Source organism: Tetrao urogallus (assembly GCF_951394365.1).
Source record: "Tetrao urogallus genome assembly, chromosome: 25".
In the NCBI taxonomy this organism is placed as follows: domain Eukaryota; kingdom Metazoa; phylum Chordata; class Aves; order Galliformes; family Phasianidae; genus Tetrao; species Tetrao urogallus.
The window spans coordinates 2,944,856-2,959,699 of record NC_136838.1 but is presented as its reverse complement, the minus strand read 5'-3'; the positions used below and the strand labels follow the sequence as shown (position 1 = coordinate 2,959,699).

Here is a 14,844-nt window from a genome sequence, read left to right as displayed (position 1 = left end):
TCCATTACAAAGAAGTACCAAAATTTCAATAATGCTTTATTAAGGACAGATTAATATGCAATATCTTTTAAGCTAAAAACTAGAAGATTTAAGCTTCCATCTGGTCTGAAGCAGAACAAAGTGCTGTCTTCTCTTTACAAGAAATATGGAATACTTTCAGGTATCTTGTTCAAAGATACACAGGGTTTTAAATTTTCTAAATAATTCTACATACATACAAGAGAAGTTAGTAGGCATTGAAGTCTCAAACTGTATTAGATGGGCTGACCACGTTGGCATCCTGGTGAGCAGCAGCTGTACCACTGGATTCTGGAGCTGTTTCAGTGACTGTCAGTGTTGAATCTGCAAAGTAGAAACTGTCACCTTGTGGTTTTGTTCTTTTTAAAGCATCTTCATTAAACCAGTCAAATCTGACCACTGCCAGCTATGCATGCAGCCACGAATCCAGTTACAAGTCTCCTTTTCAATACCATTTGGTATTAACACTGGATTTCAGCACTGGGTTACACTAATACAGAGTAAAACTAATTCTAATTAAGAATCAAGTCTTGTCAGTGCTTTAGAACTAGGCAGAGCTGCTACCAAACAGCACTCTCATCCTCAGAACAAGAGCTTATGAACCTGAAGTAGGGCTTTCATCCTGCTGCAGTCATGTAATAAGCAAAAGCAGCTTAAGATGAAATGCAAAGCTCCTTGCCAAACAGCTGTGTTGTCACTTATGGAAGGTGAGAGGAGGAATGCAACACCAGCTCAGATAGAAAGAGAACCAAGACATGCCTAGAATGTCTCAAACCTCTGTAGAACTGAGTATTTTGGGAACAGAACAGAGAGGCAGAAGCCCTCATCTAGCAATTAAAGGAGCTGCCTGGTAATAATAATAATAATAATAATAATAATAATAAAGCCACTTAATTCAGGTTATGCAGCATTGTGATAGAGCTGTTGTGAGAGCTGTAAAGCTTGGAGGTTTTAAAAGCAGTTTAGAGGACGTAGCTGCACGTGGTTTGTGTTAAGTCATTGGTCTGTATGATCAATGTGTAGTTAAGACCTCACTGAGATGAAAGGAGCTTTTCCTTTCCTCATCTCCCTGTTCCAGAATCTGTAACCTGAAAGGCTACACTGACAGAGCTTTTGAAAACCCTTTTTCCAAGCGATAACTGGGACGCAAATATAAACAACTGCTTAGATTGTAGCACATAGCCGTGCAATGCTGATCAAAGCACTCATCTGTCACACAGCTGAGAGCTTGGTTATCTGCTGCTATTTCCTTCTGAATGGACACTTCAGCATGCACTTCAGACTTCAAGAAGGCAGCAAAGCTAAGCTCCAGACCTTGTTAAGCTCTGGGAAAGCTCTGAACAGAAGTATGCAACCCCCTGAGATGAGCCCTTCTCAGCAATATCCACTTAATGTTAGTAAATCTGCTGATAGCAAGATGTTCACTTTCCTTATCAGAAACAAACTGTAATGCTGGCAGATAATTGCTGTTCACAAACACTTTGCTCTGCTTAGTCACTTGGAGGGAAAAAGAAGGGCAAGAGCAGATTAGCAAAGATCAGAAAGAAGCATCTAGAATAAGTCATAAAAGCAGAAAAATATATTGCATAAAACATCTATAGAGAAGAGCACAAAGCTTGGTAAAACTGAAGCAAAAACAAAACAAAACAGTGACAGGTTTAGCTACAGTTTTTACTCCTCCATCTGCTACTGGTTGTCTGCCAAGAGCTGGCTAACAAGTGTTTTTCCCCACCTTTGCATGGCTGTACATCCACAATCATGCAGTCGTCATCGTCCTCATCTTCCTCAGTGTCTGCCTGAAAGCCATCCATCTCCATGGCTTCAGCCTTAAGGGGAAGAGGAGGAAAAGTTACAAGGTATCAGCAAGGTGACAGCATTAAGGTGCAAGATCTTGCACAGCCAATGCTAAGGACTGCAATGGAGGCTTCTCACAACTAGTGCTCAAAGCACAGTCCAGACAGGCAGGCAGAGATGTGTGCAAGGAACAGCAAACACTGACTTCTGGTAAAAGGCCTGCTCTGCAATGGCCCATGCAGCAGGAAGCATGCCAAGTGCTTGTGCTCCATGTTACACAGCACAATTACACACCTAGAAGTCAGTTCAGGCCTCAATTAGAGTCTGACTCAGTTTTGTCTTTTTTATTATTATATTTATATATACTTCAGGGAAATCTTCCCCCTCTTTTGATTTCTTGCTTCTGAAGACAAAAAGCAACTTCAGCTTGTCAAGTTTAACCTTGTTCTCCCCTGACTCATCTGTCAATAAACTCATTTTCAGGGAGGGATGACAGGTCTTTCCTTGGTGACACTTTGCTGCCCTGAGAGCTGCAAATCCACTCATGTTGAAGCAGGAAAGGAAACAAAACATAAGGAGTGACGCAAACTGAAGCTGTTCTGCATCAAATATCTCCAAGTTCTTTTTCCCCCCTCTTACTTTCTTCAGCTGGAACTGTGAAATTGAAGTCTCAGAAGTTGGTCCCTGCCCATCCTAACTGTTCCAAGACGTTTCATGTTCACATCTTTCACTAAAGTTGCAGTTTTCAGATAGAAGCCATTCCCCTCCTACACACACTGAGGTATTTCAGTACCAGGTTCTTTCTCTGCAGCTTATGTAAGAGCACCTTCACTTATAGAAGGGTCCTGGCACGAGCTCTGTGGCAGAGCCACACAGGAGAACAATCAGCAGGTCAAGGCTGTCAGCTTCTCCAGTTTCTCCACCAGCCTTGCACAGCTGGAAGGATGGGATCTCAATCCCCAGTTGCTGCTGATTTAGATGACAGGCATGAAAGGCTTTCAGGAACCTGACACCTTTGTTCTCAGCTGTGCTACATCACATCTGAGGGCAACTAAGATGCTTTCAAAAGCTTAGAAGAACTCAGGCCAATGCTGTAATTCTACTAAGAGAGTTAGTTTCACTATGTCTGCCCAAGTGCTTGAATATAAGCAGAGCTTTGTAGTTGTTTATTTTTTAATCTCTGCTTTTATTTAGCACACAAGAAAAAAAACCAAGCAGATGCAGTTTGGGGACTGAACAGTTTCTCAGCTTTCTGATCCCTATCAATATTTGTACTTCATTACAGATCTTCAGTACAAAAGCTGAAGAAGTAGGGAGTAAACTTAGAAAGAAAAGCACAGAAAGCCTTGAGCAAGGCTTCCTTCCTCCCCCTTACACACAGGAGAGTAATAAATCCACTGAAGAGTGCAAACCACTCCTGTCTGCAGGTTTGAAAGCACACAGCTGATAACAGCAGGCTTCAGGACCTAAAGCCTTACTGTCTGAAGAACATGGGCAGAGATTCACGTAGCTAAAGCACTGATCACATGCTTTTCAACCATACTTCTGGATAATTAAGCTCTTAATGCTACTTGTTTGCCTCTGCTTTTCAGGGTAAACATAACAGGAAGAGCACAGATTAGTTGGAATAGTGACTACTCCAAGCATCTCCTCTGCTCCTGTGATTTTTTTTCTTTAAAACAGCTCTTGAAATCCAGCTTATATGTATATAATATTATGAGCCTGAGACTTTGCAGACTATTAAGAGTTGAGTTGCAGCACTCAGAGACCAGATTTAACCAGTACACGTGCATCTGATGCAAGTCACCAGCGCAGGCTATACATCTGGCAGCCATACAGATCTGCAGGCAAATTGCATACAGCTGGAAAACCAAGGACAAACAGACACTCAAAACTATTCACAGCTTGGAAGCAATCACTGCCAAATAGCAGAAAATGGAAGAACAGCAGGAGATTAATGTTTCAAGTGAAACAATCCAAGTCAGAGGCAAAGAAATCCGTCTCTTCAGAGTTGGGAAATTGTACTCCTTCCCCACGAATAAAGATCTTTTTGTATGACAAATTGTTTTGGTAGCTGAATATTTTGACTCTGCTGATGGCAGGTTTAGGTCAGTTTGGGAGGAGTGCCATGATACTTGCCTACTGAAGATGCACAGCTACATTCCTGCTGTTCATAATTGGGGGAGAGGGCTGTGAAAGCTCACCTGTTCAGCATCCCTGGGCCTTTTCATGAATTTAGTGATGCACATACTTCCAGTGGACTTCCTCTTTACTGACACAGGGGTGCTCTGCACAGGTGCCACACCTGGCACACCACCACCATCCTCCTTTCCTGAAGAAGGAACTTGGGTGACGTAGTTCCATTGGCAAGGGACAGGGAGGTGCTCTTGATCAAAACTCTTCAGCACCTCCGAGTGGACGTACCAACACATCCGATATTCAGGTCTCTTCTCATACACAGAGTTCTCAGAAATGATTCTCTTTAGCCTGGCTTTGGAAGGGACACCACTGTCCTCACCGACTGGCGTCTGCGGTCGGGATGTGTTGGGGCTCACAGGGCTCGTGTCTCCACTCTCAGCTGCAGTCACATCACTGAACAGTCCTTGCCGGCAGCACTCCTGGAACTCCTGGATGATCACTTTGCTGCCATTCACGTTCCCATGGAGCAGTGGTAGAAGCTGGCCAAGGACTGCGGAGAAGAGAAGTTGCATAAAGGTTGTAGAGAACGATTTAAAGGTCAAGAAAAGCTTGGCTGACATAATATCAGTGTACACGTCCCCAGGAAAGAAGACAAATGAGATTAATTTTAGCTTCTGTTGCAGCCCCGGATCTAAACTTTATAGTCAAGCACAATAGGAATGTGAAGTGAGAATTTCAATCTCTATTCTGGTCTTTATGGGCATTACTCATACCCTCGTGTTAATCACACACAGGATGTACTCAATACTGAAATTACAAACAAAATACACCCTCTCTCTCTGAGCAACACACAGCTAAGTCAGCTCAAGCACCTCCAGTAAGGAGTCCTAAATCTGAGCCTTCTGAATGAAGTCTTGTTGGCATTGTTTCCTGGATTACCTGAAGCAAGAGCTTTTAGAGACAGCAACCAAGGCCACAGAGTTGTGCAATGGCAGAAAACTGAATCCCAGGAGACTTCATAAAGATTACTTGAATTTCAGACAGTAATAAGCAGGCCATTCTGATGCTTTAACTTGATTTAAAAAAAAGAAATATCTCAAAACTGGAGTACAACAGTGCATATATACAATTATTTAGCCCTTCACGTCTTACTCTGCTGATCTTTTGCTCTTTTTTTGCTACATTTCTGTATCTGCTGTTCTTCCTCAGCAACAGATGAATCCAGGATACATGCTGTGAACTGCTGGAGGACCTTCAGGTCTGCATTTGTGCCGCTGTCATGTTGTGCACTTTCCCAGATGCAGCCAATTTTCACAGGCTGTAGAACATGGAGCCTCTTCCCCTTGGCCATCAGTTCATCCCACTCCTTCGCTTTCAGCTTTTGACGAACCTTCTGATTCTCTGGATCACACTCCTAAAAAGCCACAGGTGAAAAAACTTGTTACAACCGTTCCAGATGAACAATTTTCTTTTGAAAAAAGCCACCTTCTTGCTGTGCCCCCTGAGTTACTCAGGTTCTCTCCTGCTCTAAGCAAATACGAGTTATGCCACTGCCAGGATCACATGATTTCACGTGTCAATATTTAGCGCTTGATAGAAGCAAAGATGGAAATCCTGGTTCACTTACTTCTGTCACTCCTTCATCTTCAGATAGGTACCCATGGGGTACAAAAAACCCATCGTCATCATCTTCATCCTCTCCTTCCTCTTCATCATCCTAAACATAAACTCAGCTTTTTAGAAATCTGGCACTGCCAGATGCAGTCGTTTTTAGAAGCTGTCTTTCAGCACACAGAATCCTTACCCCTTCACTATGGGAAAGGCTTTCACCAGGTTCCTCCTCTTCCCACTCTTCATCACTGTCTACTTCATAGTCCAGTAATTTCTAGAAGAAGAAATGCCAATATGCCACTTCTGTTAGCCTGAAAGCACGATGCCAGAGTCCACCTAGTGCTTTGTAACTCAATAGCAAGAATGAGCACACCAGTGGATCAGCAATCCCAAAGGACAGGTAAACCTGACCACCACATATTCACTTTGAGATCACTAAGAAAAAGAGAATCCAACTACATTGCCTGTAAATTACTCACACTGTCCTTTGACCAAGGATTCCTGGGACGGATGACATTGGTTTTCTTGTTCCATGTGCCCCAGTATGCAGGACGGTGATTTTCACAGAACTGCAGAAGTTTCATTCTACCAAATTTCCCCCTTTCAGGAACAGCATCTGTTTTGCAGTTATCCACCACTACCACATCACTGTTAAAACAAGAGACTCCTTTCAGAACCCACAGAACGCTCCCCTGCCGCTCAGGATATCATCTTCTACAAAGTTTCAGTTCAGCCATGGTATCAACACAGAACTTGATTAGAACAAACACTCACAATTGGGTTGCAAGAACAGGAGTTTCATAGAGGCTACTGCCCTCTTAACAATACTATGAACAACTGCAGCCTGCCTCAGTTTCAAGGAGTACAACTGACATCTATCAAAGATAGATAGATTCCCTCACTGCAAGAAAGATATTGAGGCCCTGGAACGTGTTCAAAGGAGGGCAACAAAGCTGGTGAGGGGTCTGGAACACAGGGCTGATGAGGAGAGGCTGAAGGAGCTGGGAATGTTCAGCCTGGAGAAGAGGAGGCTCAGGGGAGACCTCACTGCTCTCTATAACTTCCTGAAGGGAGGCTGCAGTGAGCTGGGGGTCGGCCTCTGCTCTCGTGTCATCAGTGATAGGAGCAGAGGGAATGGTTTCAAGCTATGGCAGGGGAGATTCAGGCTGGACATGAGGAAGTATTACTTTTCAGAAAGGGTGGTCAGGCACTGGAATGGATGCCCAGGGAGGTGGTGGAGTCACCGAGCCTGGGGGTGTTCAAGGAAAGGCTGGATGTTGTGTTGAGGGACATGGTTTAGTGGGAGCTGTTGGTAAGAGGTGAGCAGTTGGACTGGATGAGCTTTTAGGTCTTTTCCAACCTTGGTGATTCTATGATTCTATGATATAAACACTATTCAAAGGCAAGTAGTTTCCAGTGCTGAAATGCAGCTGCCTAAAACAAAAGACCTCCTGCAAATAAGGATTTAAGAAACATTACAGAATGAAGGAAATCTGTATCCTAACACACTCTCCCTCTGAGGGGACTGTCAGACAAGTATCAAAAGCAAAGCTGCACCTTTCTATTACCCACAGCATTAGATTACAGCTTCCTTGAAACCAGTCCCCTGTTCATCACAAAAACAAGAGGAGAAAAGCCCCGAGACACAGACTAACCTGTTGACTGTGGTACTGCTATTGACAAAAGTGGGTCCAGTTTTACGTGGCTTACGACACTTGAGGTCTCTCAAGAAAGAAACTTCACTATTCTGTGCGTGCAGGAGCCGATCCAGCTGTTCTAAGAAGTCTGGATAAAGGGCAATACGACAGAGGGGAGCTAAGACCATGTTCTCTTTAATTTCAAAAGGAGCAAACTTCCCACAAGAGCCAGCAAGAATCTGAAATGGTAAGTGAGGATTGTTAGGGCCTGAACACCTGAGAAACTGCAGTACCAGCATATTCATAACGCACAAACCTAAGGAAAAAAGAAAGTTACTGATATTTGAATGAGGATTTACATCCTCTCAGAGACCCCAACAGATCCTCTTGATGTCTGTACACCCAACACAGCAGAGACAAAGATGAGATTTTACTCAAGCAACTGCAGACTTCTGTCATCTTTCCTCTGGTCACAGACTTGTTGTTTTAAACCATTCAATGCTTTAAAAATGAGGAAGTAGGCACTAATACCTCATACACCTAAGGAGCTCTGAGGGACAGGTGAGAAGGAAACCAGTGTGTTTTGTAAGAAGATGACTAAGGAAAACCCAACAACATGCAGGCATAGCAATAGCTCACCTTTGGGGCTTGTGGAGTCTTTGGTTTCTGGAAGAATCTTGTAATTTCTGCTTTCTGAGCATTAATACGCTAAGGTCAGAATGGAAATGCAAATTGTAATTAAAGGTATGACAAGGCTTCATCATTTAAAGTGAACTCAAGCATGACCCAACTTCAAAACTAATGAGGCATAAAACAAAGTTCAGTTGTTTATCAGCTCCTGTGATGCAATAAAAAAAATAATAATTGCCTTCTCTAACACACATACACAGATTCCATTGTAATTGCTAAGACAACAAATGCAGAAATAATTTAACAGATAGAACAGAGACAGCAGCATCTAAACAAGACAAGACAACTGCAAGATCTAACTGGTGGAATGGCACTACCTGATCCCATGGGACTGACTCTGTTTCAAAGGGACATGCTCACTTCCCAGCAGCAGATGCTGCAGGGGCAGCAAGGCAGTGTACTGCTGTACTGAGAGAACTTCAGGGAGGGTAAAGCAGCAGTTCCACAGCTAACAGCTCAGCTGCACTCAGCAGGGTGCCAGGGAGTCCATTCACAGCATTTCACAAGAACAGAAGAGCTTAGAGAGAGCATTTACCTTTTCCTCCTCTTTTAACCGTTTCTCCTCTTCTTTCTTTCTCTTCTCCTCGAGTTTTGCCCTTAAATATAAAAGTTCATTTCACCAGTCACAACTCAAAGTATTTGCTTGGACTTTGGCAGGTGAGAAGCCTTAATTAAGAGCACATCACATTATGCACTAAGATAATTTGTTAAACAAGCATGGCACTTGACTGAAGCGTATAGAAGACTCTCTTCACTCCTTCTAAATCAAATATTGAACTGATTTGGGCACAGAGTATAGAGGATGCTTCAAATTCTCCTCGATACAAAAAAAGGCATTTAATGAGTTATCACAATACAAATGACTTCCTCAACAGAAGACAGCAGTACCAGCAAATGCAAAGCTAATAGTAAGAGTGGTCAGGAAGGGAAAAACTCAGTGGTTCATGACAGCTCTTTTCAGCCATTTCTGATCAGAAAGCCAGCTCAGCCAGCAAGCAGAAAGCAGTGCTGGCATTAAGATCTGACATTCTTCCACCACTTTGAATATATTCAGTGACAAACAGGCACGTGCTGTCCTGTGCTCTAAAATAGGGGGAATATGATGGGTCTGCAGAGGTTACCACATCATCATCCATTATTCCCCATGGCCTTTAGAAGCCAAGCCACTTACTCCAAGGCTTCCTGCCTCTCCTTGCGTTTCTCCTCCTTCACTCTCAACTTCTCAGCTTTTTCCTTTTCTTCTTTTTCTTTCTTTTCTCTTCTCTCTTTCTCTTTCAGTTCTTTCTCTTCCTCTTTCTTCTTCTTTGCCTCTTCCTTGGCTCGCTCCTTTGCAGCTTTTGCCTCTTCTTTCAGCCTTCCTTTTTCCTCCCTTTCTGCTTGTAACTTCTGCAGCTTGTCAGCACGCTCCTGATCCTAGTTCAAGAAAACCCATTAAGAAAGTGTCTTTGTGCACAGAAGCAGCTGCTGGCACACACAGCTGGCTGAAACAAGGACACAACTTCTCCAACTGAGATTCTTGACCCATCCACAAAGACCTGCAAGGTTCCAGCTCCTATAGCTGCACTTAGGAACTGCATCCTGGGTGCAGCCTCAGCTAGCTGACCTGTCTTGCGTGCCATTTTATTAGTTAATTTCTTTTCAGATAATCAGACAAGGCAAGGCACTCTGTGCTTACTTAAAGGGTAGCATGAGAACAGTGAGGGAAGGTGACAAGAGTCAAAGTGTTGTTTTTCCACATAATTTCATTTCAAAGCAACTAAAATTCTCATTACGGGTCTACTGACATAAATGAGAACGTGGTATTCTTACTAATTAAAAAAAAAAATTAAGGGAAGTAATTTCCCTACGCTGTAGACATTGGTAACTTCACAAGGAAACTAGGATACGCCTGAACTCAGAGATATAAACAGCCTTCTGGTACATTTCCAATTTCTTTTTGTTTATTTCACATCTAAGTCTTCCTGGCAGGATGAAAAATTACTGAACAGCATCACAGTGTACAAATAATGCCAGAACTGTGCCAGAGGTAAAAAGCAACACTGCCAGAACTGAGTCATGGAACTCAGTAAAGATCTACTGGGTAGCTTTAGGAAGAGGTACGAAGCAGACAGCAGGGGAGGCGGGCTGATTTAGCTTTCAACACTAAGCTTCCACATTCTCATCTCTTTCAAATGTAACTATTTACATAAATAAACATTAGAAGTGAATTACAGGAAAAAAAACCAACAGTCTGGAGCTTCACATGGGGCACTGTGAAAAGCCAGCATCTCAGGGAGTACACTGAGCCACTTATAGCTTATATAGAAAAAATGCAACCAACCAATTTCTAAATTAGTCACTACAAAACACAGCAAGGATTCAGAAGCACAGCCCCTCCCAACTGCTGGTAAAATAACAGCCAGCTTTTCAGCACGCAGAGCCCACTTGTGCAATGCTGGGCTGCTTGAGAACTCCGTGTGATCCATCAGCCTCCTCTGCATTTAGCACTGCATGACTGAAAACAGAATGAATGGACAGCAAAAATCACACCGCCGTTTGGTCTGGATGTTCTGGCTACCAGCATTGGAGTGGACACATAATGCAGCCTTAAACATTCCCAGCAGTGATGTGCAATAGTTTCCATGAACCCATTGGCCCTCTTGCCTCACCTGCTGAAGAACAGATGCTACTTTTTGTGTTTTAAAGGGAGAAGGGTGAGAACAGTAAGGCAGGAACCCTAAATAAAAGCCTCTCAAGGATTTTGGTTGCGAGTCTCCACTCTGGAGGCTTCCACTCTCCAAGGAAGGGTTTGAAAATGCTCCCAAAAGCCCTTTGATGAGCAGTCAGCAACATTTACAGTCTCTTAATACCTTACTGAAGTGCACAGAAATGCAGTGCAGGCCACCCACACACCATCAGGTATGCATTAAGGAGATTTTTGGAACAAACTGAGTGCTTTAACCACATGCATTAAGACTTTTCCATATTCATCAGTGAGGAAAGCCAGGGAAAGAGGTGCTATAAGTAGACTGAGATGAAACGCAGGGGGCTTTGCTTACTATTCAATGCAAAAGCACAGCAGGTTAACTTTCTATTCAGTGAAAAAGCCTTACTCTTTGCAATCTCAGCTTCTCCTTCTCTGCAGAACTTTTGTGGAGTTTCTGAGATACCTGAAATCACAAAAAAGGAAGTTTTAGAGATCCGTGTCATTCCTTTCTCATGAGATGCTAAAACTACTAAGAAGAGCAGCAAGCTTCATTTAAATTACATTAACTTTTTCTTCAGGTTAATGTATCCAGCAACATAAGCATTCCTTCAGCACTAGATATGCTTGAACTCTATTCTTAGATCCAATCTCACTGATTTATAATAAGCCTGAACACACTAATTGTTTCAGTTTACATTAGGTCCTCCTATTACCAGGCTTTGCATAAACAAACCCTTCTCCTTACTCAGCCCTGAAACATCATTTGCAATGTAACACCACGAGTCCAAAAACAAACAGGAGGTACAGCTGCTCCAAATCACAAGAGCACAACATTGACTCAAAGGAAGCAACTCTGCCATATAAACTTTTGTTTTTTTATGCTACTGTTGTTATGCCAGATTATTTAGCTACAGCTTCCTAAGCACAAGGACTACTTTCAGTATTCCCATGCTGTTCCTGCTGGTGATCACAGCCCTCCTGTTCTTCCACTATTATCAACCCTATGGGTCACAGCTTCCTTTCAGTTAAAGCCATTATTCCCAAGGAAGAAAGAAGGCACAAAGCTACTCTGTATCTAAACAGTAGCACTCATTGACCTTAGCTTCTGAGCAGTCTATATTTCAGCTCACTCTGGCTTGCTTTCTTGCATCCTCTTCTTCCTCCTGCCATCCTCAGGCAAAGGCAAGAGCATTTATCTCTGTGATTAAAGCATTTGGTCTGCTTTATTTTCTACACTCAGGCACGGAAGTTCAGAGTGTAAAGATGCATCAGGTGACTCTGTACTCACGTGATGCAAAACAAGAACACTTTAAACTCAGAGCTTTACTTTATTGAAGTGTTTCTGCTTTAGAAAGCAGACATTCTAGCACAGACAATGGTGCAGATCAGCACAGACATCCCACTCTGGCAAACAGAATGAATGATGTGCCAACCTTGCCTCACACCAGGCAAAACCAATAACTTGTTGACGTGAATATATTACATCCAAAGTCAAGTGCCCTCTTCCGTTCCGTTGTACTAGGAATATTTCATGCCTACTTGAGTTTGTGTGTGTATTGTAGAGTGACACCACAAGTTTTAACAGCCAGAAGTCAGGACCAGGTAACTCCCCCCAGGAAAATTCAAACAGAAGAAAAAAGGCAGACCACAATGAGAACTGCAAGTCCAGCTCACGCAGCACAGCATCTGAACAGCTGAAAAAGCCCTCCTCATTTTCCCCTCCAATAATGCAGTTAAATGCAAACAACACAGCAGTCAGAGAGCTCAGCTGAACTTTGGGCAAGGCTTGGCTACAGTATCCAACACACTCCCCAGGGCTGCTCTGCTGTACAGGTTTCACTGCTGACTGTTGTGCTCCCAACCAGAGCATCCTCTCTTTATACCTCCACTGATCTGTTCCCCAGGAAGACCAAGCATTTTCCAACCACTCAACTCACAACCATTTCAGCCACCTGCACAGACACTGTTGGTTTTAAAAGCCTCCCCTTCAGCACAGCACCAGAAGTCCAATCACAGGTGTCTCTTGTTACAGGACAGGCAGCGACCAGAAGCTAAACCAGATCCCAGCCCCAGCACACACAGGGCTGTTGATCAGAGGTATCCCATCCCCTCCAGCCCTAAGCAGCATCTCATGGTCACAGGAACACACAGTGAGTTATCCCTTAAGCAGCCTCCTGCTGGACAGGGCACACAAGATGGCTGACAGCACAAGCCTTACACACTTCATTCCTATGGAGACCCATTTGGCTTGCCCTCTGTCTTCAGAGGGAAAACTGCACTTCTGCTAATGCCCTATAGTTTCACTGAAAGGGTTTTTAACAGCCCAGATTCAAGATTTCAAAGCTGGTGGTGGAAGCTGACAAAAAAACCCCACAGCACCAACAGAGAGAACAGAATGGATAAAACAACCCCTGCTGGACAACAACTCTTTGAGCTCTGTCCTTATCCCAGTTACTAAGGTGTACATCCCAAGGCATACACTTCACAATCACTATAATGAAAAGAACCTGTAACAGGAGCTTAAAGCTGCACTCACACTATTCAAACACAGCAACTCAAAACCAAGACTTAAATAGTCTAGCTACACAATTTAAAGGAGGATTCAAGAGGGTAATCATTCAGTTACATTATTAATAGATGGACAACACCTTCCATAAGGTCCCACAATCTTTGTGAATAACTTGTTTATCCTTTTCATGACAAACAGTCCATCTACAGTGTAATAACTCTTAAACAACCAAGAAAAGAGACCAACCTTCCTAATAGGCGTTGAGACAGCTAAAGGACTAGTATTTCTCTTGCTTTCTGCAACAGGCTGTGCCTCAGGGGAGCTCACAGAGAGGGAGCTTAATGAGGAATTAGTAAGTACAGAGTCTCCTTCATGGGACAATTCTACGGTCTCATTTTCTGATGTGACACTTCCATCCAGAGAAGTGACTTGGGGAGATTTAGCAGCCATAATATCTTCAAGAAGCACTACAGGCATCTTCCCCTCAAATATGATGTCCTTCAGTTCACCCTGATTAACCTTCGTGTTTTCCAAGTTGTTACACTTTGTCAACCCAGAACAAGACTGGATTCCATCTACCAAATCTTCACCCTTATTTGCAATAGCTTCACACTGCACATCAGTCTCCATTGAATCATCAGTTTGGCTGTTCTGGGTGGAATTCAGGCAACTCAGCTTGTTCGTATCTTTTCCTAGCACACCGTTAGTCAGAGCTGCAGAAGATGCTTTTGAATCAAAATTAACGTGGTCTACATCATCACTGAGCCTTTGATTAGGCTCATCTACCGAGTCAATAATGACGATGATTTCATCTCTGTTATCTTTTGAGCCCTTTTGTATAAAGTGGTCTAAAGGACCCTTCCCGTTAACAAGCTTCGGAACAAAAGTCACATCTGAATTCAGCTGGCAGTCATTCTCCATATTGTCCGTGGAAGCACACGATGTGGCTGTGGAAGAATCCTTACTTTGGCCCAAACCACTCTTAGAACTCTTTCCTTTCTTGCCTTCTGCTTCTGCATCACATTTCTCCTTTGGTACAGGATTCAGGCGCTTGAAAGGCAACCGAGCTGCAACAAACAACATTTGGCTATTTCAGTCACAGCAAACAAAGCAGCAGGGTAAGGAGAAATAAAACTTAACGCATTCATTTTGCTGTTAAACAGCAGAACGAAACCAGATTACAGCTGCAGGCAGTTCACTGCGGCAAATACTCCCAGGCCTGGTGGTTTTTGAAGGCATTGGGGCTTTACAAGAGGTGACAGAGGCTCTCCCACAGCCTTACCTTGCACGAGTCTCCGCGGGGGAACGACCGCTTTGTCTCTGCACTCCATGGCTACAAAAGGGAAACAAAAAGAGCCCCGTGAATGGCCGGGCCACGCTGCAGCCCCACCACCGGCCCCGAGCAGCACCCAACAGGCACAGCCGGGCTCAGACTGACCTCCAGAGCTGAGGGAAACCCAACGACTGAGGAAACGGCGCCGCACGGGGCCTACACCGAAACGGTACCTCCGCTCTTGGGCCTCCTTTGTTACCTCAGGAAGAACCCGCGCCCCCGGAGACCCGGAAGCCCCGCGATGCCTCCAGGCCTTCCCCTACCTGCCATGGCGAAGCGCCACGGCTCCTAGCGGCAGCCGACCAGAGCGGACCCGGCCCGCTCCAACCCGTTCCGTCCGGTTCCGGCCCTGTGCCTCCCGCTCGTATTTGGCGGGAGCCGGGACGACCCCGCGCCTGTCCGCGCTGATTGGCGGAGAGCGCCCACG

At 44.1% G+C, this 14,844-nt stretch overlaps 1 protein-coding gene across 1 annotated transcript; it reads right to left on the bottom strand.

Moving 5' to 3' along the window:
- Positions 1-244: 244 nt before the first annotated feature.
- CHAF1A (chromatin assembly factor 1 subunit A) lies at positions 245-14,415 on the bottom strand (the record flags this gene model as incomplete). The annotated part of the gene is made up of 14 exons (XM_079546945.1): positions 245-342; positions 1,751-1,844; positions 4,017-4,501; positions 5,104-5,365; positions 5,579-5,668; positions 5,756-5,836; positions 6,042-6,210; positions 7,218-7,438; positions 7,839-7,907; positions 8,425-8,485; positions 9,061-9,302; positions 10,982-11,038; positions 13,331-14,151; positions 14,367-14,415. The coding sequence occupies 14 exons, from the start codon at positions 14,413-14,415 to the stop codon at positions 245-247; spliced, it is 2,799 nt and encodes a 932-aa protein (XP_079403071.1).
- Positions 14,416-14,844: the final 429 nt, after the last annotated feature.